A 24,120-nucleotide genomic window follows, 5' to 3' on the forward strand; every position below is an offset into this window, starting at 1 on the left:
AACACTTTCGACGCGAGTAACGGTTGATAGATAGTGATATATCTTGCTTCTATATTTGATCTCTTTGTTGTCGATGCTTCCAATTTTCTGATTGAACGTCGACCTCGGGAACAACGTGATTTCACAGTCTCGTTACAATCGATTATTCGTAAATTCGGGCAACGTCACTGACAGACCTTGCAGAAGTAGCTGATAAGCGAAAGAAATAATCGGTGAACACGCGTAGCTTCCCCATAGGTTAATCAAAATGTGTCGTGACTGATTTAGTTCGCAAGGTAATTCCGGGCTTTTTGCTTGTTACAGGAGAACATCCAGCGGCCATGCAACACGGCAACTCGAGCAACAGCGGCGCGGCAACGAGGACACTCGCGTTGCTCCTGTTGCTTCTGCACGCCGGTTCGTTCGCGAGGTGACTGGTCGATCACGAAGCCTTCCTCCAATAAGGACACGAGCAAACATCGCTTTTCCTTTACGTAATCGAACAGAGGCAAAAGACGAAGAAGAGAAAAAGGGAAGCGAGCGAGACCGAGGAAAGAAGCGTCGTCTTTACCAGCAGCAACCACCTTCAACCCTTTATATATCACCCTCGATCTTGCTTTTAACCGAACAGCGACGAGAAAGCAGCCAGGCCAGCGACCATCAAAGAGACTCCTAACGAACGAAAGCTCCAGTGTATCGGGCATCTAGTGACCCAGTGGAACTGACTCCTCGCTGCTTCTGCTCTCCGTGGATGTATCGATCATTTTAGCTGGTGCAAATCGTTTCCATCTGGGGAATAGTAAATCTACGGTGTCTCCGAGACCGATCGCTCGGAAGTGGCCACTTTCCGTTTCTCTTTTGATATCCGTAGATGTTTCGAGTCGATCACGACGACGCGACGCGAGTGAAACAGTTTTTCAGTGGTGGTACTTTGTCCGAGAAGACGTTGAGTCAGTTCGCTTGTAACGCGGCGCGTACGAACTCGCGGACGTGATTCTCCTTTCATTTCGTGCAGCAGGAAGAGGGGAAACGAGTCGAGCGAAATCTCGAGAAGAGCAGGACTCGACACATGTAAATGGCTATTTAGTATGATGCAGTTGGACTCGGTGCGATCCAAGGAACTCTTAGCGTCAGCGATAATCAAGGATCTGCACGGCTCGTTCTCGTAATTAACGAGTACAACGAGTAACTGCCAAGTTGGATCACTGCCACGTTCTTTCGGTAACGTTCCTTGCTATTGCCGTGTTGCGAAACGAAACGAAACGAAACGGAACAAAACGAAATGAAACGCGCACGCCCTTTAAATCGTTCCGCATTAGCGAACGATGGCGAAGTTGTGCTTTAAAGAGTGCGACGAACAGCGTCGAGTTTGTCATTAGAACAAACGCAGAGAGCTCTGTACTCGAACGATACCCAGAGGAGACGAACTTTTGTTCCAGAACATCTTCGCGTACCGATCGATCCCAGTCTCGTTAGATTCGTAATACAAAAGACCTTGTCCGATGGAGAATATTCCCGACTTGTGGAACTTGGATTATTAAACCTTCGGAACGCACATAGAGATCTTGCTTTGTATTTTTCTTCGAGACGCGTTGTTACTGTTACGCGATAGGGTTCTTTCAGTCAAACGCCTTATCTTTGATCGGAACCATTCAGAAAAATGAACCACGGAACACTGTGTTTTTCTATTCTTAACAGGTTTAAAGTTTACGACTAAATATTTTTTTAATTAAACCACACGTTTCATTTCATGGCGAGGGCGAAATGAAATTAGGGGGTGAACGCTCTAACTGTCTCCCTCTCTCTCTCTTTCTCTCTCACACACACACACACACACATGATTAATTGCAACTGGCAATATTTCTCGATGGAGCGTTTTTTGTAAGAAACACGGTCAAATTCACGATACTCGAATTTTTCTATCGATAAATTTCAATCGAACGTTACTTGCTCGTGAACGACGTAGCGTTAATTTACATATATAAATTCTAAGAGGAAATTTCCGAGTAGAAGCTAATAAAATCGTGCATCTAGGCGTCGGAGTTAACAAAATGATCGTTTCCACGAACGCTTGTAACCCAATATCCTCGATTGCCTCTTTATTGCTGGTAATGCCGCATGATTGCCGGCCTACCTCGTCAAAAATGACTTATTTTTGATCGAGAACGTACACGTACACCGGCATCTAGAATTTGCGAGTACACGTTAATGTTGTCACGACAAAAGACGGTTCCTCATGAGCGCTACTTGTACCGTGACAATTCCACATGCAGCCGCAATAATTTTCGCGATCAAACGGCACGTAGCAGCACCTGGTTTAATAGTATCGCCTGACAGTGACAAACGACCAACCTGCGAAAGGAACAGAGAAATTAATAGGTGTTGGTGTATCGGTGTGCCCTGCGTCGCCACGCGTCCCTTCGTTTCGGCTATCCTTGTGCCACGAACCGGCAACTTTTTCGAACAATCGATTCGAGGTATAAGAAAATTTGCAACGCTGCATAAAAGTTGCTCGATTTTTGCTCGTCCGTCGGGCAAAAATGGAACGGATCGCAGTTACAGTCTCGTTTGAAACGTGTCGGAGGAAGAAAGGAAATTCTTCGGATTCGTGTCAGTTGACAAATTGCTGGATTATAGCGGTTCGTGCTATCTAATGTGCGTGGGATAAGAATATATCTTCTTTTTATTAACCCAGAGGTTTTACGGATTCCCACGATTTTCTGTTTGTTCCTATCGGTGATGGGGGATCGGATGAACTGGTGCGACGGCAATATTTATGATACTTACTTTTGGGGGAAAGCTTGTTAAGTGCATTAGACTGCAAATATTTGTCGATAGTAACTTGATTAGCCAGCGCTCGGTAGAAGAGCTGCTACGTTTAGATTTATGAGCTAGATATGATTAAAACAGATAAAAAGAAACCTGTATTTGACAAACATTTCGTCGTTAACTATAAATTGTCCAAAATTCAATTTTAGTAAGAGGATCAGCAAGAAACAGTTAAACAGGATTTTTTGTTTTTTCCAGATTGATAAACACCGCACGGTAATTTTTATGTTTCGCGAGCGTATAATAAGAGCAAAAAGTAATTTTTTTTAATTCGATGAAACAGTGTTTGAATTACGAACGTATAAATAGGATAATCTATGTATGTAACTAAAATAACAGATACTTCAAGTGTTTTTTATATTTCTCAACTCAAAAGGTTTACAAATTTAAAAAAAAAATGCCCAAAATTATATTATGGAATTAAAGTAAATTAAATTGCACATTCGTAGAACCCTTCGGATTTTCTACATCGCGTTCCTAAAATTGTTTATTTTCGATTAAAACGCTTTGTTTGTAGCTAAAAAAATGTCGAATAACGTTATTCGAACCGTGTTTCGCTTCCAATTATTCTCTTTTCTGTTTTCTCATTTGTAATTGTTCATTTCTGGAAGATTTTTCATAACAAAGTGAATTTAATCGAAAATTGTTCTACGACTCGCGAAATTTTTGCTTACGAACATTTTACATAAAATTTCATAGAAATGCGGTGGTCGTTTTGCGGGGCGAACATTTTCGTAGCCGCTTTTGTCCCGTTTACGATATACTGGCATGAATTTCTGCATTTTTCGTGTAATTTTCGTTTCGCGTAATCTTTCATTTATATTTTCTACATGGAAATATTTGGTTTCCTTGTTTCCAAAACGATCTAATGATCTCTTCTATGTCGTTTGAATTACAACGATACAATAAGTTTGCATGCTGCCACCGATAATAAATTATTTGCAGTTAATATTCGCAAACAAACAAAATAACTTTGTCTTTTTCGTTGTGCGACGTATATTTAATTGCGAAAAGGTTTATTACAACGTTGATGAACTTTTTAATCACTTGCGCGTTATTTGTACATAGTGCAAGACAACTGCCGTATTCAAAGTGCGCTTTGTAACTTTATTTCGAAGTTAATTACGCGCTTTTCTTTGTGAAATAAGTCTGTTGCGTTGATGTTAATTAAAATTGTGTTTTATTAAAAAGACTCTTTCGGTAAATTTCTGTCGTAAATAAGCTTGAAATTCATAGCGAAATCATGAAAGAAAGATATTCCTGTCTATGTTATCATGTGAACGTTTGAAGAATGATTAAAATTATAGATCAAAACCTTATTCCACTTACCTTACGTGACAAGATAAACGTCGAATACGACAATGATGACAAGAAAAAGCAGGAGTCTATCTAATGAGACAAGCAAAATAACAATGTGGATATGGAAACAAATGAGAGGGGAGACTATCGTGCGAGTAAAGGAGATAGTATAAAAGACAGCCTGTTGTAACAAGTAGAATAGGAAACTATCTGACGGACAAGTAGAACGCGAATACGCTCGAGGTTAAAGTTAAAATGAAATATTTCCTTATTACCTCTAAATTGTAAATAAAATTTATTATATATATATATATCAATCGTATGGCGTATTAATTTTGTATATATCATATAATTTATTATTTGTATACATATGTCGATAAATTTGTTACATGTACATAACTCTTTTTCTTATTTTGAATCGTCGAACGTTCTGACGAAGATCGTGCAAACATTTATTTCATATGCGATACGCGTGTGCACGGAAACTTTTACATTCGTTGATTGACATTACATATCGTGGTGAAACGTAAATGACGTTCGATCGACAAATTCATGAAACCGATCCGAAAAGAAGCACGAGTTCCCTAGCATCGAGAATAACGTTGTCAGAACATCAGTTTAGTGTCCATCGCGCTTGCAACGATATGCCAGTATCGTTGATAGGAAAGTCGAGAAATTCGAAAGTACAGCAGCTCGAGCAAAATTTTACACGGTAATACGCGCGTATACCAGTGGTACGAGAGTATGGGAACGCGTTATTTCGCTTATCCTCAACATGCATTTTATCAAGCGTAAACACGAGTCGCGAATAATTGGAAACGCTTATGCTGCTGGAAGTTGTGAACAACGCAACGTGGTCTTCGCGGATTCTTGGATAAGAAGCAACATATTTCCCATGCTCCGGGATCCACCGTGACCCGAATATTACGACAAAACCTCACGGCACGGTATTCCCTTCGAATACCGGAAGCTAGAGTTGCTGCTTTTCTTTTGGCTTGCGTTCGCTTGAATTTCCAGCAGACAAATATTTAGAACTCCATCGAAGCGATGGTTCCCTCAAAGTCCGCCGATCGACTAGTAGCAAAATCGACGAAACGCAACGCGCACGATCAGTTCGTGAGTAGTTTTTCCTAATTTTACGAAATCCTCGAGCTTGCACGCGGCTAACGATACGCACGTCGAGATGATCGGTCGAAATACGTCGATATTTTTACAAATTTCACAAATTTTATCAATATTCTATCTGCTTTCGTCGTTCGATTGCCCGCAACCGCTTCTATATATACGTTCCCTTCAATAAAAATATTTCCAGCGTCCATTGCAAGCAATAATTTGCATTTTCGAGTAATTATAATTTTGTAACGTAAACCATCGGTCGTCTTCCAGATATCTCCACCGATTATTCAAAAGTTTCTCGTAATTCGTCCACTTTCGTAATTCCTTGTCGATAACTAAAAACGTTACGTATGTATTTCGAATCGTAAAACCTGTATACACTTCCACACGCGGTATGTTAAAGTAGCGAAACAAAAATTCCAATTTTTTTGCAAAATCTCCGGGCCGAAAAAACATTTTTCAAATCACAATATATCAGGATAGAGACACAAGAGAGAGAGGAGTTTTGGAGGGTGGGGGCGAGTGTTCCTCCGATAAATATTTACTGAGCTGTAAAATCGCAGTGAAAAGATAGAAAACAGTTCGAACGTGGACGTCGTGCATCGTTCGAACAATCAGAGCTCTGTTACGTTCCGCTTCACCGACGTAAAATTTATCCACAGATCCCTGAAAAAGTATCCGCGCGAGAAAGAAACGAATTCCATTTGTCTGGCACTCGTTCATTCCAATATTCCACAGTTCGAATCGAGTCGACCGGTTCTCCATCGAATCCGAGCCGAATTCGAGAGATATACGAGAGACCAGAGTTACCCAACACACAGTTTACCGTGGCAGACCGTTGATCTCGGATCGACACACGAGACCATCACATATCCGTGTACGTATAATAGACTAGATAAGTTCTAGTGCTAGGCACACTGCCGCTCGCCTGCAACGAGTGATCCGCGCGAGTTTTCGAATCGTCGCGTTTCCCGACTTCAAGTTTCCCGACGGACCGACTAGTTGGATTGAAACGAAGTCGTATTTTACGGGGGGGGGGGGGGGGAGGGAAGACATCGAAAACGATAACGACCGCTCGCTACGCCGCGCCACCATGTCCGCTATTAATTTTACAATGTTCTTGATGTTACACTCGATGCGATTTCGCCAGCGCTAACGCAGCGGACACGAGCAACGGCGGACTTGAAACGCTTTGAATTGATCGAATTCGAAGTAGAGAGCGCTTTGAAATATTGCTCGGAATTAAGAAGACTAGAAATATCGAAAGATTTTCGATACATCGTTTATACAAATAAGCGTTGGATCGTACGCCATTTATTTTAGACAGTTTGCGTTTTACTTCACTCATCGAGGAAAAGTAAAATCACAAGATGGATAGCGGAGTACGTTCTTGTATATAGTCTACCCTCGCTGCGAAAATTCGTGCAAACTTTTCAAGTAAAAGCGCTTTTTCGTCCAGACGAATTTTAAAGAAAATCTTGCGAGTATTTCAACTTGCATAAATCTATACTTGGAAATATCGAACAATTCCAAGTAGATATCGATTAAAATTTCTAATTTCGAGCAAGATTCGAAGCTTTTCGATGTTTTGTAGCACCGCACCGGTTGAAATTTATTTCACGAGCAGACCTGAATCCGATGCCCATCGCTAAAGCCGACCGCACAGTAAACTGGTTCATTGTGTTCATCTGAGGTCGGGGAAACTCTACTTCAACGTGTTGGCGTACGGCGTACACCGGCACCGGCTCCGCGTCTCTCAGTGAGTTTATACTGGGACTTCCGCCGCTCGAGCATCCGGATTAACGAGTCGAAGGTCCAACTGATTGATTCCGAATACAGGAATACCGTATAAATGCGAAGTCAGTGTGTGAATGAGTAATTATCTGTAAAATTTGTACACGAGGGTAATTAATCGTCAACATTTTACGGCTCTATCATGAAAACTTGAAAAACTGAATGACGTTGCGCTTTCGAAACTGCATTATTTCTTTCTTTCTTATGCGAATAGAAACAAAATGGACAATTTTGATTGCTCTTCGATATAGCGATTCGATCAAGCATCGATAATAACGATACGATTTATTATTTTTTTTTTTAGTAAACTTTGATATTCGAGGTGTGGAAATATTATTCGGATATTATTTGTTCGTCTGAATCGCCTTCCCGTTTGTGAAAATAATCGATGACCTACAATACGGATCGTTGTATTAGAATGTCTCATAAAATATCGTGCGATCGCTTTACTTTTCGTCGCTTTGAAACCTCCTGCGTAAATAACGCGTATCGAAGCATCGTTTGAAAAAAAAACTTTTGTACGCTGATTACGATATTTTTCACCTGTTTATTCATCACGGCTTAATGAACTAAAGTTTTGAAATGCACGATATTCTCTGCGACATGGTAATATCTGTGCGTTTGAAAATTATCTGATTCACCAAGTTATATTTACTATATGTACTATACTGGCAGACGGTATAATTTTGTATTTTTCTAATAAGATACATTTAGCGATATTAATTTACCGATGGCATAAATATTTTCACGAATTTTTGTGCCAAGAAATACTATGCAATAGTCTCGTCTTTGCGCTCTCATTCTCTCTCTCTCTCTCTCTCTCTCTCTCTCTCTGTATCTATCTCTTTCTCTCCGTATAACTCGGATTGTTTGCGTATGGATAGGTGATTTTTCTACGATATCAGCTGTTTCTACAATTCATGGAAACCGCTGTAATTTTCAATCCATTTTGTTTCTTGTATATTCAGTTTCACTAACATTTTACGTAAACAATCGAAGCTGTTTGACGTAGTCCGTAATTGGTATGGCGAACGCGTAAAGTTACGTGATCAGCTTGAATATTGACGAACGTAAATACACAAGATTGATTGCACGTTGTTGTATGAAAAAACGATGATAAAATTCACAGCAGAGAGTTTCAAGGAAAGCAGATAAAATCTTTCGTTTCTGATAACTTTGATTTGTCTATTTAATATGTACATATGTATCGGTAGTGAATTTGTTACGTGTTAAATTGTTTAATCACTGCCATTAGCTGCCACGTATATATGTACATGTATAAAGCACGTTCAGTGTACGATACTTGATAGAAGTTCTAAAAGAAGATATATCTCCACATGCCGACTAATTACGTTACTTTCGATTAACATTTTGTACTAACGTTCATCCTTTTAGAACAATAATAACGCGTCATCTAATGTACGAACCTAATAAATAAGAAATGTACGATAATTATCATCGCATCATCGTGAAAATATGTTAACTGTTACTAAACACGAAGTTTGTTGCAGATGTAAAGAATGTCCATTCGTAAGACCGTATGTGTTGTAGCGGGAATGTAATAAAAAGTATGTATTACGAAAAAGTTTCATTTCACTGATTCACCACCATAAATCGTTTTATTTCGTATACTCATTCTCCCCTTACGACCTTACCACGCAACCTAGCATAATCACCATAAGTTTTTTTTTTAACGTAGATGTATACGTAGTTGTTGGTTGAGCATCGACATGACATTCACATTCACATAACGCTGTAAAAATGTCGAAAACGCATGCACGAGCACCCCAAATTTGTACTCTTTCGCTTAAAAGTTCGCTTCATCGTTCAAAAAACATTCGTTCGCTTCTCTACTAACAAAAGACGATTACAAGGAGAGACGTTCGAAGAATGTACTGTCCATTGACCAAACTAATCGTAAGCGATCAAATATTCGTACTGTACTGGGTTATCACGTTAGATAACTCTTTATAAACAAATGGCAATTGATCTCTTATGTCGATTAATGCAACGTGTTTCGAAAGTATCGCGGGGAATGGCTAAAGGGTGTCCACTCGACGTTTCGTAGTTTACCTTTTCCTGTTGGGAAAGCGAAAAATTGACTCGTTAACCCGTTTCATCGTAACAAGCGACGGAACATATGGAAACGAGCAGCAGGAGAAAAGATAAACGCCCCAATTTTCTAGCTCTTTTTTTCCTTTCTCTTTTTTTTTCATTGTTGTTGTTGTTACAGAAACACGAAGCATCGACGAGATACAGATCGTATCGTGATGGTTCTGTGCGACCGGCTGCTGCACAAGTGTATTGTAAATATTTAATCGAAGCGAGGAAACGTTAAGAGAGAGAAGGATGGTGGAACGTGTGGCGGTTATGTTACTTGGTTAGTCGAGCGAATCTGGCTGAGTTTCGGCGATTCTCGGTATTCGTTCGGATTCACCAAACGAACACGGTGGCCGGCGACACGATAACGCCGCGCTTTTCCAGCCAAATGGATTTACGGCCGAAACATTTTTACTATCGTCGATAAAAATTTACCGCGATAAAAATTTACAACGACCATCGGCGGTTGCGACGTCGACGTCAAAGAGGAAAATCGGGCTGCGCTGCGCCGAGCCGAGCCGAGCCGATGCGATGGAGCTGATACCTAACTTAACGATCACGATTCGATCCTTTGCTATTATGTAGTTCAAAGCCATTGAAATAACGCGAGAGGAGCACACGTTTGATAACGACGTTTCGTACAAATCACGGCTCGATATTTCAAAACCGAATGAAACGCTGGAATTATCGTAGAGACGAAAAATATTCTCGGTACTTTCCATTTTTGTTGATGAACCTGCAAAGAAAACATAGCATGGATAAAGCTATCGAAAAATACAGTTAGAGATCGAGCAGCCGGATGTAAATGTCGAAAGAAGGGTATAGAAATTTGTATACAAATAAAACGAACCTACAATATGTAAAAATAGCGTAAATATTATTGTCGGAAGAGTAACGTTCTATCGTTAACATTCCCATCAGTTGTATATTTCCTGAAAAAAGGATTTTGCATTAAGTAGAACCGTAACACCGATACTAAACTCTTTTGGTAGGAAACTGATACATTCCGATGCTTTTATGGTAGTATCAAACACGTAGCTGGTTGGTTTTATGTACCCATACGTAAGCCATGCGATACAAAATAATTCTTTGCACAGCATTCGATTCCAGCATTTTGACAGAAATAATACTTATTGGAAAAGCGACGGAAAATTAAACGAATCCGATCAGAAATTGCAATCTTTGTAACAAGAATAAGCAATTCGTCACTCTATTCGTTACCTATTTCCGAAGAAGTATGGTAAATTTTTAACAAGAATATTCCATTAGTAATATCTATTTAGTATCGACAGGTTTGCTCGGTGACGACGTTCTATCGTTCGGAATAATATCAAAAGTCGAAGGTCAATTATATCAAACTTGAAACAAGTATTATGTAAAACGAAAGAGCGATCGCTTATCTATCGCACTATTTCTAATTTTATGTCTCTGAGTTGAAACTAATTTAAAGCTATTTATGTACGATATATTAGTTCACTCGTTGTTCTACTCTCCTGTCGATTACAATTACAGGGAAACCTCCGTATTCGTTCGTCCCTATATTAGTCACATGTTTTCGGCAACAAAATGCTTCGACTTTTACTATCTTCTTTTGTAAAACTAAAATCGAGAATCCATCAAAGAAAAATGTATTGTTCTATTTAAGAAACTAGTGGTGGACTCTTCATCGAAGTAAAACTCTTCTTGAAATTCTGAATATTGCAATTTGTAGTCGATCGAAAACTGATTAACTTTTATTCGAAACATTCCTCTGTCCGAAGTACCTTAAAACCCCTGAAGACTGATTTTTGTCGCCTGTTTCTCATTCCACTGTTGCTAGCATCTTCTCGAGTTCCAACATTCGAAAGAAAGAAGATTGTTCGGAATGTATCGTTGGTAATTCCAGGATACGCCAAAGAAAGAGTAAGAACGAGAAATGGACAAAAGACGAAACGGAGGACAAGCAAAAGCCCTCGAGTTTACAGTCGCAAAACGCAATTAGATCAAGATAACTAAAATGACAAAAGGATTTAAGCTGACGCTAAACGCCGAGCACGGAAGCGGAGAGAGCGTGGGAGCACGTACGATGATTAAGTTTGACCATTAGGGTCATTTACCAACCCAATTCCAGGCTGAGTACCAATTATTTTCGTTTTCCTTCATTCTTATAGAAATAATTGATCGAATACTCGTCCAATTCGATGTTCGTCGATTCTTCAAGAGCGGATTAATGATAAATATCGAGGTATAAATATCATTGCAATTACGTACGACTTACAGATTTAGTTTTTGCAGAATAAGCAGTGCCATCGTAACACGAATACCACAGTATGCATAGGTATAGCATACCTTTAATATTACGTTTACACAGAGAACGCATGATCGTTCGCGATACCAAGTACCATTTCCAAGCAAATGGACGTTTTGGATTTGGAGGAAAAAGTTGGAAATTAAAACGCATCGAAGGGCAAAGGGTTGAAAATGAAAGACGAACGCTGTTCTAATATTTCATCGGAGATACAAACCGCATCGCATCTTGGCGTCCGCCAGATCGATATCTCTGGCAAGTTCCGTAACCGTACACTCGCCATTTCTTTCGCGTCACTGAATTCTGTGGTTTTCTTGAAACGGGATCGATTCTCCGTGGAAATTTGTCGCGTATACATATACAAGAGACTAACCCAGGTTGTCCAGTTCAGGCCATTTCCTCAAGATCTTGAAGCGTAAAGTTTGCTCGCTAACGGAAAGGCACGCGTTGCTTGGCGCCATTTGGCGTTTTCCATGGGTTCGCCTCTCTGTCTAATCGTAGCAAAGTCTAGCAGTTGGCTGAACGATAGACTCGATCTCGGTCAGGTTTCGAATGATCGATCGCGTCGAACATCGACAGAAATTATCCTCTCGCGAAATGATCCGTACCTTTATCCCACTTTATATCGTACGGATTCGATTATTCTCAATTCTCGGTACCTTTTTGGAACGCGGACATCGTACCTTTTCGACACGGACTCAAGTTAAACTGGTAGCGAGTAAGTTAAAACGAACTTGTAACGTGATCGATAATTGATTGTCAGAGAAGGAAAAACGTTTGACGTCGCTAATCGAGAATGTTACGTCAGCGAGTTCTATCAGTGTATATGTACGTACATATCCGAATTAAAGATACCAATTGATCGTTCACGTAGAATCCGATCGTCGTACCAAAATTCGTAGGCCAATTAGAAACGACGTAACGTGGGAATCGTTTCTCGCGACTTTTTCCCCTGTCGAATAAAATTCCTCGAGCCTTCGATTCGTTGTTTCTCGTAAAAACTGCAAACCAATGTGACGCGACGGTCCAAGTCTAAACTCTAACTCACTGTGGCGTAATCTCTCTGAGGACAACGGTGCCCCAACACCTGTCTTTTGTCTATGAATGTGTATCGTCAATGTGATATAGCGCAGTCATTTGCATCTCTGTTGGTCCCTGGAGTCAGAATTTAGCCTCACGTCGATGTCGATAAACAGTACCATGGGTACCTGTATAAGCACGTTTCGGTACACAACGTTACCGTTGTATCGCCCATTCACCTGTATCGCCGATGAATACACGCTCGTTCCTCATACCTGGCGCGTCTACTTAGTGGCACTTAAGCAAATTCCCTGGTTCTTGCTCGGTGTCGCTAACCAGCCATGCACCATCGATGAGAACAGTTTTGACGTAAGCTCCGGCTTAGCGCAATAACATTAGGATCGATTTAATCCTTCCAAGCTGATGGGATCCAGTGGAGGCAGTTGCAGCATGGTAAATGTTTGCTCGAGCATGTACTTTTTAAAATATTTTATCGATTTCGGAATAGGTGAATTCGATGTGCGTTCAGTTTTCTATGAGAGAAAATTTAATGGGGTAGCGTTACGGACCGGCAAGTTAACCAACGAACGGTTATTCGCCAGAGTAACGACATAGTTCGAAGATAGGAGATTCAACTTGGATCCTGAGTAATGTATTTGCAAGTAAAACACGTATTACCGCGTGCTGTTGCCGATTACGTTTAAAATCGTGCACAGATATAATTATAACAGATGGCTGAACGTTTGTTTCTCCGTGAAGGAAACGTTACGTTTGTAACAGAGGCCGATAGTTTCGGGCAAAACGTTTTTCCTAAATAAGAAAAATCACCGGTACTTTAATTGAAGTCTTATTGCGAAACATTGAATGGAGTCGCGGTTACAGGCTACGTTGGCCATTATCAACTTGGGAATCTTGTCTGCGCAAACGTAACGCTTAATTCAAATCTGATTGCAATTTAATCGTGACCCCGAATCTAATGTTCTTTTAATTGAATCCGCAGTTAACCTCTACTTTATCACCACACTAATTTCAACGGTGGTCCTGCCACAATTCAAACCTCGGTTAAGCTTAGCGTTACGCACCGATTAGCATACACGTTGAATATTATATTCGAGCAGAAACGCGAGCCAGTTTCATTACCTTCCTACGCTAAATGCAAAAAGATCCTCCTGGACGATGCTAATTAGTCGCGGCAAGAAGCCTCTAGTACTCTAGTCTGTGCATTATTTCACAAGCGCAAAGCGTTTAAATACTTCAGAGTGCGCAGTGTGATTGCATTTCTTGCTCCAGTGTTTGTTTTGATTAACGAGTACATAAACCCTGACCTAGGTCTGACCTAACTCGAAATACGGACCAAGATATTTTCAGCAAAAGTTCAGACTTAACAAGCTAACATTACGGATAGTATACGTAATACTACGACGCCTTCTGCCTAATCCGATGTTAGTTGGAAATGTTTCAATCTCTTTCTTTATCATTCCGATGCTTCTTACGTTTCTACGATGAAAGAACTTTCATCGAATGCGAATTAAACGCAACGAAGTGTAAATTAGTTGACAAATATGGATAGGATATTTTGCTAACATTTCCTACACGTTAGTTGACATTTTATTGTATTTTTGTTATAATTTAGACGTCAATTACAAAGGATATTTGACAAATAGTAGTTAAAATATTGCCGCTTTAAATCGCAATTATCATATTAATTTAAGCATAATTTCGCTGGTAACTGTGACGCATAGTATCTCGTTTAAATGGACGCTGAAAATTAACGGAGTTTTCACGTATATTATTTATCTTTAACTTAACGTTCGTCGTAATTAGTACGTAAAAGCTAGATTTTTTAAAAATTAAATCTTTCCGTCGTTTTAAATAATTTGATTAATGATCGATTCACCCATTTTTATTTTGTTTCATGGTGCGGTAAAATCACGAGAGTTCCTGCAACATACACATATTAATTACTAATTATGCATGCTAATTGTGTGGGATATTTTCTCTTCTTTCTAATTAATTATTTACTTACCTACATTAATGCTATATGTATTATTTTTCATAAATAATCAATACCGAACCATATCTTTCATTTATAGCGGATATTAATTATAATTCGAAATACAGGTACATCGATCGTTACTCATAACTATGTACGCGATATGCTCTGATCCATTCTTATTCGACATGTTTCTATATTTCGGAATAAACAAAGGTAATTAACATGAAAAGCTTCGTGAAAATTTCTATTTAGGAATATTTCCAGGAAAGATATTCAAGAAATGAATCATAGTTTAAGAAAACACGTACGAAAGCGATATTAATGATACGTATTTAGTTTAGTAATTAAGACCAGGTACTCCGCACCGTTTCTAAAAATATAAAATTTATACGCTGATTTCGATGGATGGAAACTGCGGATATGGATCGTGCATCGCGTCGTTGTAAAGCGTACACTATACATGGAGTATTGCATAGTGTAGCGTATAGACGTAGCGTATAGAGAAACACTGGCATGCGGTAAATCCACGACCAATATCGACACTTTCTACGTTCTTTGAAATCTACGTTTTGTCGAATCACTGAAAACATTTTTCCGTGATTCATTCGGTCGACAGAATAATAGATACGCGACAAAATATCGATTTAAGCCGTAGAATGACAGAGATTTTTAAACACGCCACGTATTTACACTCACGTGCGTTGAATTAACCTGTGGTCAGCGTGGGTAACCGAAATTCTACCAGGCGAATAAATGTCATGATACAGCGTTTCGCGTACTATGAACGCCACCACAACAGTTGCATATGTAGTTACGCGCTCGGCTGTTTTGCAAATATATGGATATTGGAAAAATCATGTTAAACAGCTTTTAACTTGTTCAAAAGCAGTTCGTTTCGAACGAAAAGGGAAAATAAATTTATACTACGATGCTATCGCGATTATTACGCTGAAAGGAACAAGAATTTAGATTCGATCTAGTTTCCAGGTAAAATAGAAATTAATCAAAGCGAAATAAGAAAACTAGAACGACGATTCTCACTTTCATTCTGTACTTACAATTGCTTTATTATCTGTAACGGAAGCAAGAGTGCCGTTGAAATTGACGTTTCTGCACTTTAAATGAGCAATTTGTAGAATAATTCCAACCGTTGCGTTGGAGGAAACTCAAGCTTCGGTCATCGTACAGGCGGAGCGTAATTTTACCGGAGAATTGAAAATTTAGTTTGATGAGTCTTTTCATTGTTCTCTTGGTACAGCGAGATGCTTTCAGTCCCTCTATGCAGAGTTATATCGGTTAATGGAAACGAATTCCTTGACCTTTCAAATTCATGACCAACTTTACCTTGATTAGAACGCAAATAAAAGTTAAGAAATATTATTTCTTGTGTAATTTACTTCGCATATTTGACTTTACGATACTTTAAAGGCAGTCAATCGTGGATGTGTAAGATAAACGCAAATAGACGGAAAATATTTCCGTGCATTGCATAACGTTGTGCGTGGACATTTTTATCAGTGCCAATTAGTTTTCGAGCGATGCGCTTTAAGAGCAAAAACATGTAATGCGGTTTCATCGAACACGCGCGCTAATTAAACTTTAAATACAGACCAATGGTTAAGGTTAAGGTATTTGCATCTTTTCCGCTTTGTGCACCGCGGAACTTGGAAGGAATGCGTCGTTTAATCTGTTTTTATCCTTCCGTTCGGAAGGCAGAATTTATCGAGAGAAGTTATTTCGACTTTTGAATTTATTTATTATTTAACGAAATACGCTACTTCGTGGATACTTAATTTTCTTGTTAAAAATACGTATTCGCAGAGAATAGCGACATAAAATTTGTTGCAATCGTTATAAGCAGTATTTAGTTAACATTAGTATAAGAAATATTTAATGAGAGTCCGACAAATTAACGGTATGATCGCGTTGATCTGCTAACTAGGTTAGCACCGCATTTGTCGGATTGCTACATATTTAAAGATTCCATTACGCGTTATAGAGTACGTGCGCAATGTTTCACGCTGTAGTTTACTACTGTGCCGTTTCTTATGTATTATATCGCACATTTGTAGCTCCATTTATTATTAACAGTCGCATTTTCGCTACAATTTTCAGCTTTCAGTGACCTCAACGATTATCGTAGCAACGATAAAACTTAGCGCTTTTACTTTGTACAAATATCTCAGGCAACTCCGCTGGTCACGCTATCTTATAAAAATATTTAATTCAACAGAATCCAAATGATCGTACTTATCTAATAAATCAACCGTACGCGCGTGATTTAGAATTAACGTGCACGAAAATTTCCCAGGCATCTTACAAATGAGCTCGCGAACCGAGGTATACACTGCTGAAGTATATGGATTTGAAAGCTTTGTAAGGAAAGTTGGAAACTACGGCTAAATGAAGTGCTTTCGTGGCTCAAGACCATAACCGGCCGCTTGTAATTGCCAAGATATGAGACGTTGTATCCGCTGAAATTACGAATGCGTTGTTGTTCTTTAACGCTCTTACATCTCTTCGATCTACGTTTCTCATAAATTTTCTTTTCGGTTGCACATCGGTCGACATATCATAGGTAAATGGCGAACGGCGAATCGTTAATTTTATACGGCTAGGTGTATTTCCAATTTTTCGTCAAGCAGACGTTCTTTTCTTCACGCCGAGCCGATACGATAGAACGAGACCATTCTACGGGGCAAGAATCGTTTTCGTTGTCGGTGAGAACTCGATCGCGAATGTCGTATAAAGGCATTTTCTTTTCTTTCCTCGAGTGTTCTACGTTCTACGTACGTACGAGTGTATCAGGCGTTCTCAGGAAGCAAACAGTCCCACTCGTGCTTCGAATTTCCGCCAGTTGGGATAAAACGACTGTTCACGGTCGCCGTTAACCGTTCGAAAACGTTGTTGGACAGAATGGAAAATGGTAGCGATCAAAGTCGCCGAAAGGGGGCTCATCCTGCAAGTCCGCGCCGTATCGCTGATGAAAGCGGTACTTACGCAGCCATCGAGAAGTCGGTTTACGAGAGAACGTAAAAGTGGACCAGTCGTAAAAGTGGTGGCGGATGAAATCACAATTGCTTAATGAATTTGCGGGGGTGCACGGTGAATTGGGGTCGGCGCCGCCTAACTGCGCTCGCATTAACCCATTGCTCCCCGGAGAGAAAGAGAGGAGACAAGAGAGGCAGTTGAAAGGGGCAAAGGGAGAACAGGGTGAAGGAGAGAAGAGAGGCTATTACATCGAATTCGCCCAGGAATTTGCATATATAACACGAACAGAGACCCGACTGCGGCAGAGGAGACAGGAGAGGCCGGATAAGTGGCTGTCTTTGAGTAGCTGAAACCTTAGGATTATTCAATTAATATATTCATTGAACTACGTTGGCCTCTGCTGAATTCACCGGCTGCTCCACGGACAGGAAAAATGGGTCGAACATCGGTTTAGCGCCAACATCGGCCGTAATCCAGCGTATTACCTGCACCTGATTGAAAACGACGCGCTTCCTGGCGAATTGTTATTAGATGCAGTAGCGCCACGATCCCCATTCCCGTAATGCGAAATGTATTATTAGTATTAGCCGAGCGAGGCGTGCACCTACCATTAATTGACTAATTGAATCGCATATTCCAACTTGTCCGTCGGCACCTGTACCATCCAAATCGATAGAAAGAAAAGGATTTCGTCCGTTTCGGTTAACTATACCTGTACCTGCATAATCCTGCTTATGGGCCGGATTATACGCCAACCGAGAGGTATTACGTATCTGGGAATACCGGAATTTATACCATTTATTTTTAATTAGAAACAAAGTTGTATAGATGTGCTATATAGGAGTAAGCAAATTTGCGAAAGCGAATATTCCGCGAGTCTTTATTTACCGACACGCTGAATTCCGCTTTTCGAGTAATAAGGTTAAACGTAATTATTTTTTAAAGGCATTCTTGGAAAGTTATAAAGTACGAACAGAGTATGTATAAGAGGGCGGAGGAAAATTTGGGACGATTTTCTAATTATGTAACGCCTGCGAACCTGCTGCTTGTGATCTCCAAGTATAGTGTGCAAGGAATTTGCGGAAAGGATTTCTCTTCTCTGACAATGAGAAAAGCGATCCTCAAAATTTTATCTTCCCTTCCATCGCAATTTCTCGGAAATTATTATACGTCAATTACCATTCACGGTTAGTCTACTTTCCAGAATCGATACTTTGAATTTTTCCTATTTTGTTTCCAATTTGTTCGTGCAATTATTTTTTTCTGCGATTAGACGGCAACGCGACGTCGATTTACAAATACTTAATTTTCTGAATAATATTTGCGATTCGTAGTTTCGATCAGATATAACGTGATATTTTGCAGGAGTACAAATTTATTGAGAAATTTAGATCTTACGAAACAAGAGAAGCTGCGTGTCTCAAATTGTTACACGAAGAGAATTTGTATAATTTAAATTTTCCTTGCTTCTCGTACGCTTGCTAATGACGTTAGGGAATAAAATTTCGTTTCGTCGTAGATGATATATCGCGCTGCAACATTTGATCTGTCTATTATATATTCGATATATTCGACCTATCCTAGAAGCGAGGAAGGTCTAGGATAATGGCAGTTGCGATTACAGCTAATTAATAGTGCCATAATTGACTATTCTCGCATTAATATATTTGATCGATTACAATTCAGACACAAATCATGACAGTTATAGTCGAATTACCAATGAAATCTTTGATCGAACACATCTGAACTAGTGCAGCTGGTGACAACGTTGAAACGTATCTTCGTTAAATTATCAAATCATTCCAAAATAAGTAGTATTAATTTCAATTACTAATAAAAAACGAGAGAAAGTGTAACAAAGATATAACGATGTTAAAGACTCCTCGAAACAGAGTAATCGGACGATGATAAATTTAAAGTGCATTATTATGAGAAAAATTGCATATTTCATCGAAACGAATCCATTCGTTACATTAACTTATTAAATAATGCAAGTTGAAATATTTGCGTTTTCTCAATTAATATGTTAACATTCGAACTGCGAACTCGGCAACAGAAATTGCAGAAGTTGCACGGTATAAACAGTTATAATGCACGTCAAACCTCACACTCGTCTCTCTCCTTTACCCACTGAAATGAAATTTAATGCTCTCCGAGGAATATCGTAATCAGACAGTATGTATGCGGTTGAATCGTGAATGTTGTACAGCCTGCTAGCATACGAATTTACGTATGATGGATTTATTAATCGACATTTTTCATGGAGATGCCAAGATGGTTTAAACACATTTCGCTTTACGCCGAAATGAAATATTAAAGTTCAGCGTGAAAAAAACATTTGATAAATCTCAGTGAAATTTTGGTTGAAATTATATAAAACCTGCAACATTCTGTTACGACGAAATTATTATATTGAAATTGTTGATGTAACTATTTGCTGCGCAGCTTGAAACAAAATTAATTCGTTAACACGCGTTTTGAGAAGGATGATACTTTATTAAATAGCCGAGTAATTCAATTTAAATTTAATCCCGTTAAAAGTGTTTAAAGTAACTCAAACTCCGCGACAAAGATTTAAGAAATATAATATCCGTTAGACGAACACTTGAAACGATATGCAAATTTATTTAAGTCTATAAAGGATGGTAAATGTGGATGGTTAAACGCAAATACGTTTCCATCGTTTAGTATGGTAAATAAAATTGTATCTTATAAATTCTCCATATTACACATATTTTTAGATCATATTCAAGTATATCGTGATATTCTAATTAAGGGCAGATCACTTTTTTACTAGTTTGGGGAAACTCCTCGCAATTGCATTTGCAATTACTTTTTCCTCGTTTGTCAAGTGTTTCGTTCAAGAACGACAAACGATAGAGGCAGTTAACGTAACAAACCAATTAAAAAAAAAAAAATAGTAAAAGACGCGTATTGGGCCATCGTTGCGCAAAATTAAAATATAGGAATAAAGAGAGGTGTCTCGTGCAGGCCTATGCGAACCATAAAAATACTGGGAAAAACAACGAACCTTAGGCAGCGTTTTATTTCAGACCTGAATTTCTCGTTTCTTAAATTTTCCGCTTAGTGTTTTGTGTTATCTGTGTCCACTAATTGTATACATACGCGTTTCGAAATTGTAATCACGTTTTCGCATTCTCCATTTCGTAATTCGTACGATAATTTCTAAATAGCTCGGTTCTTGGATGTGGCTTTTGCAATGGTGCGATCAACTTGCGATGGAAATAAATTCGTTCGTTAAGTTACGTACTCATTTATGCGTTTAATGTCTATTTGAATTAATATGGATATCGACAGGTGAGATGTTTAAATCGATTAATCGATAATATTCATTCCACCCAGTTAATTCGAATTTCCATCGTGGCACTGATTGCTTTTTGGAACGATTTGGCTGAATTTTAATTATAATTGAGAAATAATTATTATACTATCCTATAGTTCTGGAATTATTTTGCATTCGCATTTGCAGGCGATCGCGTTTCCATCGCAAAAGATTAAGATCGATCGTGCCAAATATCGTGCATTTTATATTGTGACGTGAGTTAATTTGGAAACTTCGCAACCGATTTCTAAACAAAGCAATAACTTACGTACCTTAACTTTGGCAATAAAGTCAGCTTAACCCGCCGAGATGCGGCATTAACTGTAAGCACTGCATTACGTATCAAAAGATGCGTCATCAGTACTCATCAGGGCTAAGCACAGATTCGCGCATCAAGGACACAAGTGTGTTTTAAGCGTTAAAACGACACGTCGTTATAGCGAGCTTGCCGCAACGCGCTAACGACTAATTCCTGCTCATTGTGAAATAGCATAGCGATTCGTAGCAAATAATTACAGCATCGTGATTTAGAGAAAGCGAGGACGAAGGAATTCGTGCGACGTGATAATAAAGTAGATGAAGTAGTTTATACTAGTCGATAGCGAGTGGTGATTGTTTCGAAGAATGTACGCGTATGTTACTATAAATGAAATTGTAAAAGTAACGCAAGTAACGAGATAGTTAATTATAAAACGTATTAAATAACGATGATAAAAATATCAATATCGTTAATTAATTAAAATTTAATTAAAAACACCGTATACGCATCTACGTATGAATTGCGCATATGTACGTATATCGCAACGAACGAAGATGAACGAGGAAGTCGCATATTATAATTAACCCTCGTGTCTGCGTCAATTATTTCGTTCCTCTAGAAAATACGATTTACGTTGATCTCTTTGGCATAAAATTTTCTAGTTCAACGTATCGAATATCCACGAGATAATAACATTTATTCATCCAGAGTCAAAATTTAAAGCGGTGAACGCACGATGTTTGCAACATCGATAAAAACCATTCGATTTATCGGCGTTGTTTCGCGAACAATATCTTTTTTATGATACATTCGCAAATACACCAGAGGAAAATTAATATACGAATATTAGTCCGCTTCGTCGTTCAATCAGAATTCGTGTCACATGTAGTAATTAAGAAAGTTTTAATCGTTATATACATATTTTACACGATACCTTGATAAATCATTCATTTCGTTAAATCTCATGCGTATTCGGGACCATATTTGACTTTAATCCACGATGATAGACGTTAAAATGTCCATCGTTTATCCAATATCGTTTTATCTAGATTAAAATCAAGGCAATTCGTTTAAAGTAGTTCGGTAGTCGATTTTCATTTAATTCTTTTATTTCTCTCTCTTTTTTTTTTTTTTTTTGTAACTAGCAATCCTCGCAAAAAATAGATTCCAATTTTTGTACGCGCAATCCTGTACAGAGCGTATCAAATTTGCGAATACAAATACTCACAACTATAAATTACAAGGGAATAATTTCTGCATAATCCCGCGATAACAGAAGTATCTGGGGAGAACAAGCAATACGAGTGTTGCCAGAGTGCGGATGCACGAAATGGTCTAAATTGCACACGTATCACGCAGCGCACAATTGCATAAAACTAACTTACTAATTTGTTAGTTTGCGATTTGCTGCTCTAGAAACTAAAAACAACGAAACACTTGAGCACCACGTGCGTTTCATATGCCGGCAACGCATTCCGAACGAAAATTCTCCACTATAATAACGTTTATTCTTCGAATAATGTTTATTATTTCGTGAAAATCGAAATATACAAAATAATCGAAGCTTATGGGAGCAACATAACGATACACGTTGCGCGTGCAACAAAAATCCGCATCACCTACTATGTTTTGCCGAATTTTTCGGGATTCGTAAAGTTAATTTCATTTATTAACCGCTACTCGTACTTGCAATTGTACAGTATGCGTTACAATTAAACAACGCCGTTGAAATAAAATTGAAATGAAAACATGTTGAGCGGATATTTTGCTGTATCCATGTGCTATTGGCGTATTAGAAATTTCTTTCTGTTTTATTTATCTATCTCTTCTCTGTTATTAGATAAATTTTCGTTGTCAAAGTTGCGGCGTAGGTGTTGCTCTGTCCCTCGTACAGTCCGCTTGCCAAACTGCTCGCTACATTCCTCACTCTGTACAACGCAGTGACTCTAGATATTGAATCACGATCTTAGACAGGGTACTTGCATACGTACTTGGCCTGACGCAGAGTATAATACCATTTTCTCTGTTCTTTGTTTCCTGTTTATAGGAGAATCGAGAAGTAGAGTTATATGAATAACGCGTGCTCACGCAAGTGGCCTCTTTTGCCTTGAAATCTCTTGAAAACTGTTCCGTGAAACTGTTTTCCTTTGTACACGATACGAGATTACCCAAGAAACGTGAACGAATTTGACGATAAAGTTATACACGTATTTTCAACGAAACAGCCATTCGTCCGTTAAATTATTTCGTTAAAGAATTACGCATTCGTATTTCGCTTATTCTAAAAGAAATATTTTACTCGCGAAAGAACAGGTAATGTTGATAGTTTTGCGCGGATAGCGCGGTGAGTTATTATTTGAAGAGCTAATTAAATTAGATTAATGGAACTACCATCGTCTATGGGAACAGTCGATGTTACGTTTGGCGTGTGCTTAATATACACGTGTCTATATATTTCACAGCGCAGGAATAGAAATATTAAATATTTGAATTGTAATTGTAGTTGTTTCAACAACTATCGCTTAAACAGCCCAATTTTCTTCGTAATATTGCTGCAAGTTAAAATATTTGCGTCAGAGATATCGTCACGGTTATAACAAAATCATCCTCCACGTATGTGACTATTGAGATATGTATAATTTTGTGTGCTGGACTGGATTAGACGCGTAGTAGAGATACTTGTATGTGAGTATCAGTGTGCGGATGAACGTAAACTGTTCAGTCGGTTAACAGTCGGGTATGGAAGTAAGTGTTGAGACGCGTGCAAGTGTGTATCGATGAATATCTTAGAAATCGCTCATCAAATAAATATATAATTATTCTAATATTAATTCCAAGTGTAAATTTAGTGTTTCTATACCATTATTTCGGCTATTAAGATCCACAATTCTCAACAGTGGCCATCCTTACAAACAATAACGATACGCTCTGTAATTCGATGCGTTTCGTTCGCGAATCGAATTGCAGATAGTTACAGTTAGATGCATCCTCGAGTTCTCACGTGTAGTTTCTAAAACGAGAGGCACATACTTCCTTGGTAGTTAATATACCTCAAGGCGATTTGAAAGCGCTAAAAAAGGAACACAGAAAGGGGAAGAGCATCGTAG

At 38.8% G+C, this 24,120-nt stretch overlaps 1 protein-coding gene across 6 annotated transcripts in view; it reads left to right on the forward strand.

The window, feature by feature from the left end:
* Positions 1–22,145, forward strand: part of LOC126874026 (basement membrane-specific heparan sulfate proteoglycan core protein-like) — a 276,871-nt gene extending 254,726 nt beyond the window's left edge. For 5 of the 6 annotated variants that reach the window (XM_050635565.1, XM_050635566.1, XM_050635563.1 and 2 more), the window contains one exon: positions 304–22,145. In XM_050635565.1, coding sequence (XP_050491522.1) covers positions 304–655 — 352 coding nt within the window. In that variant the 3' untranslated portion in view covers positions 656–22,145. The remainder of the gene's footprint in view (positions 1–303) is intronic. The other variant, XM_050635568.1, reaches the window with a different exon arrangement.
* The last annotated feature ends 1,975 nt before the right edge of the window (positions 22,146–24,120 follow it).

Source organism: Bombus huntii, chromosome 15 (genome assembly GCF_024542735.1).
Source record: "Bombus huntii isolate Logan2020A chromosome 15, iyBomHunt1.1, whole genome shotgun sequence".
Taxonomy (NCBI): Eukaryota; Metazoa; Arthropoda; class Insecta; order Hymenoptera; family Apidae; genus Bombus; species Bombus huntii.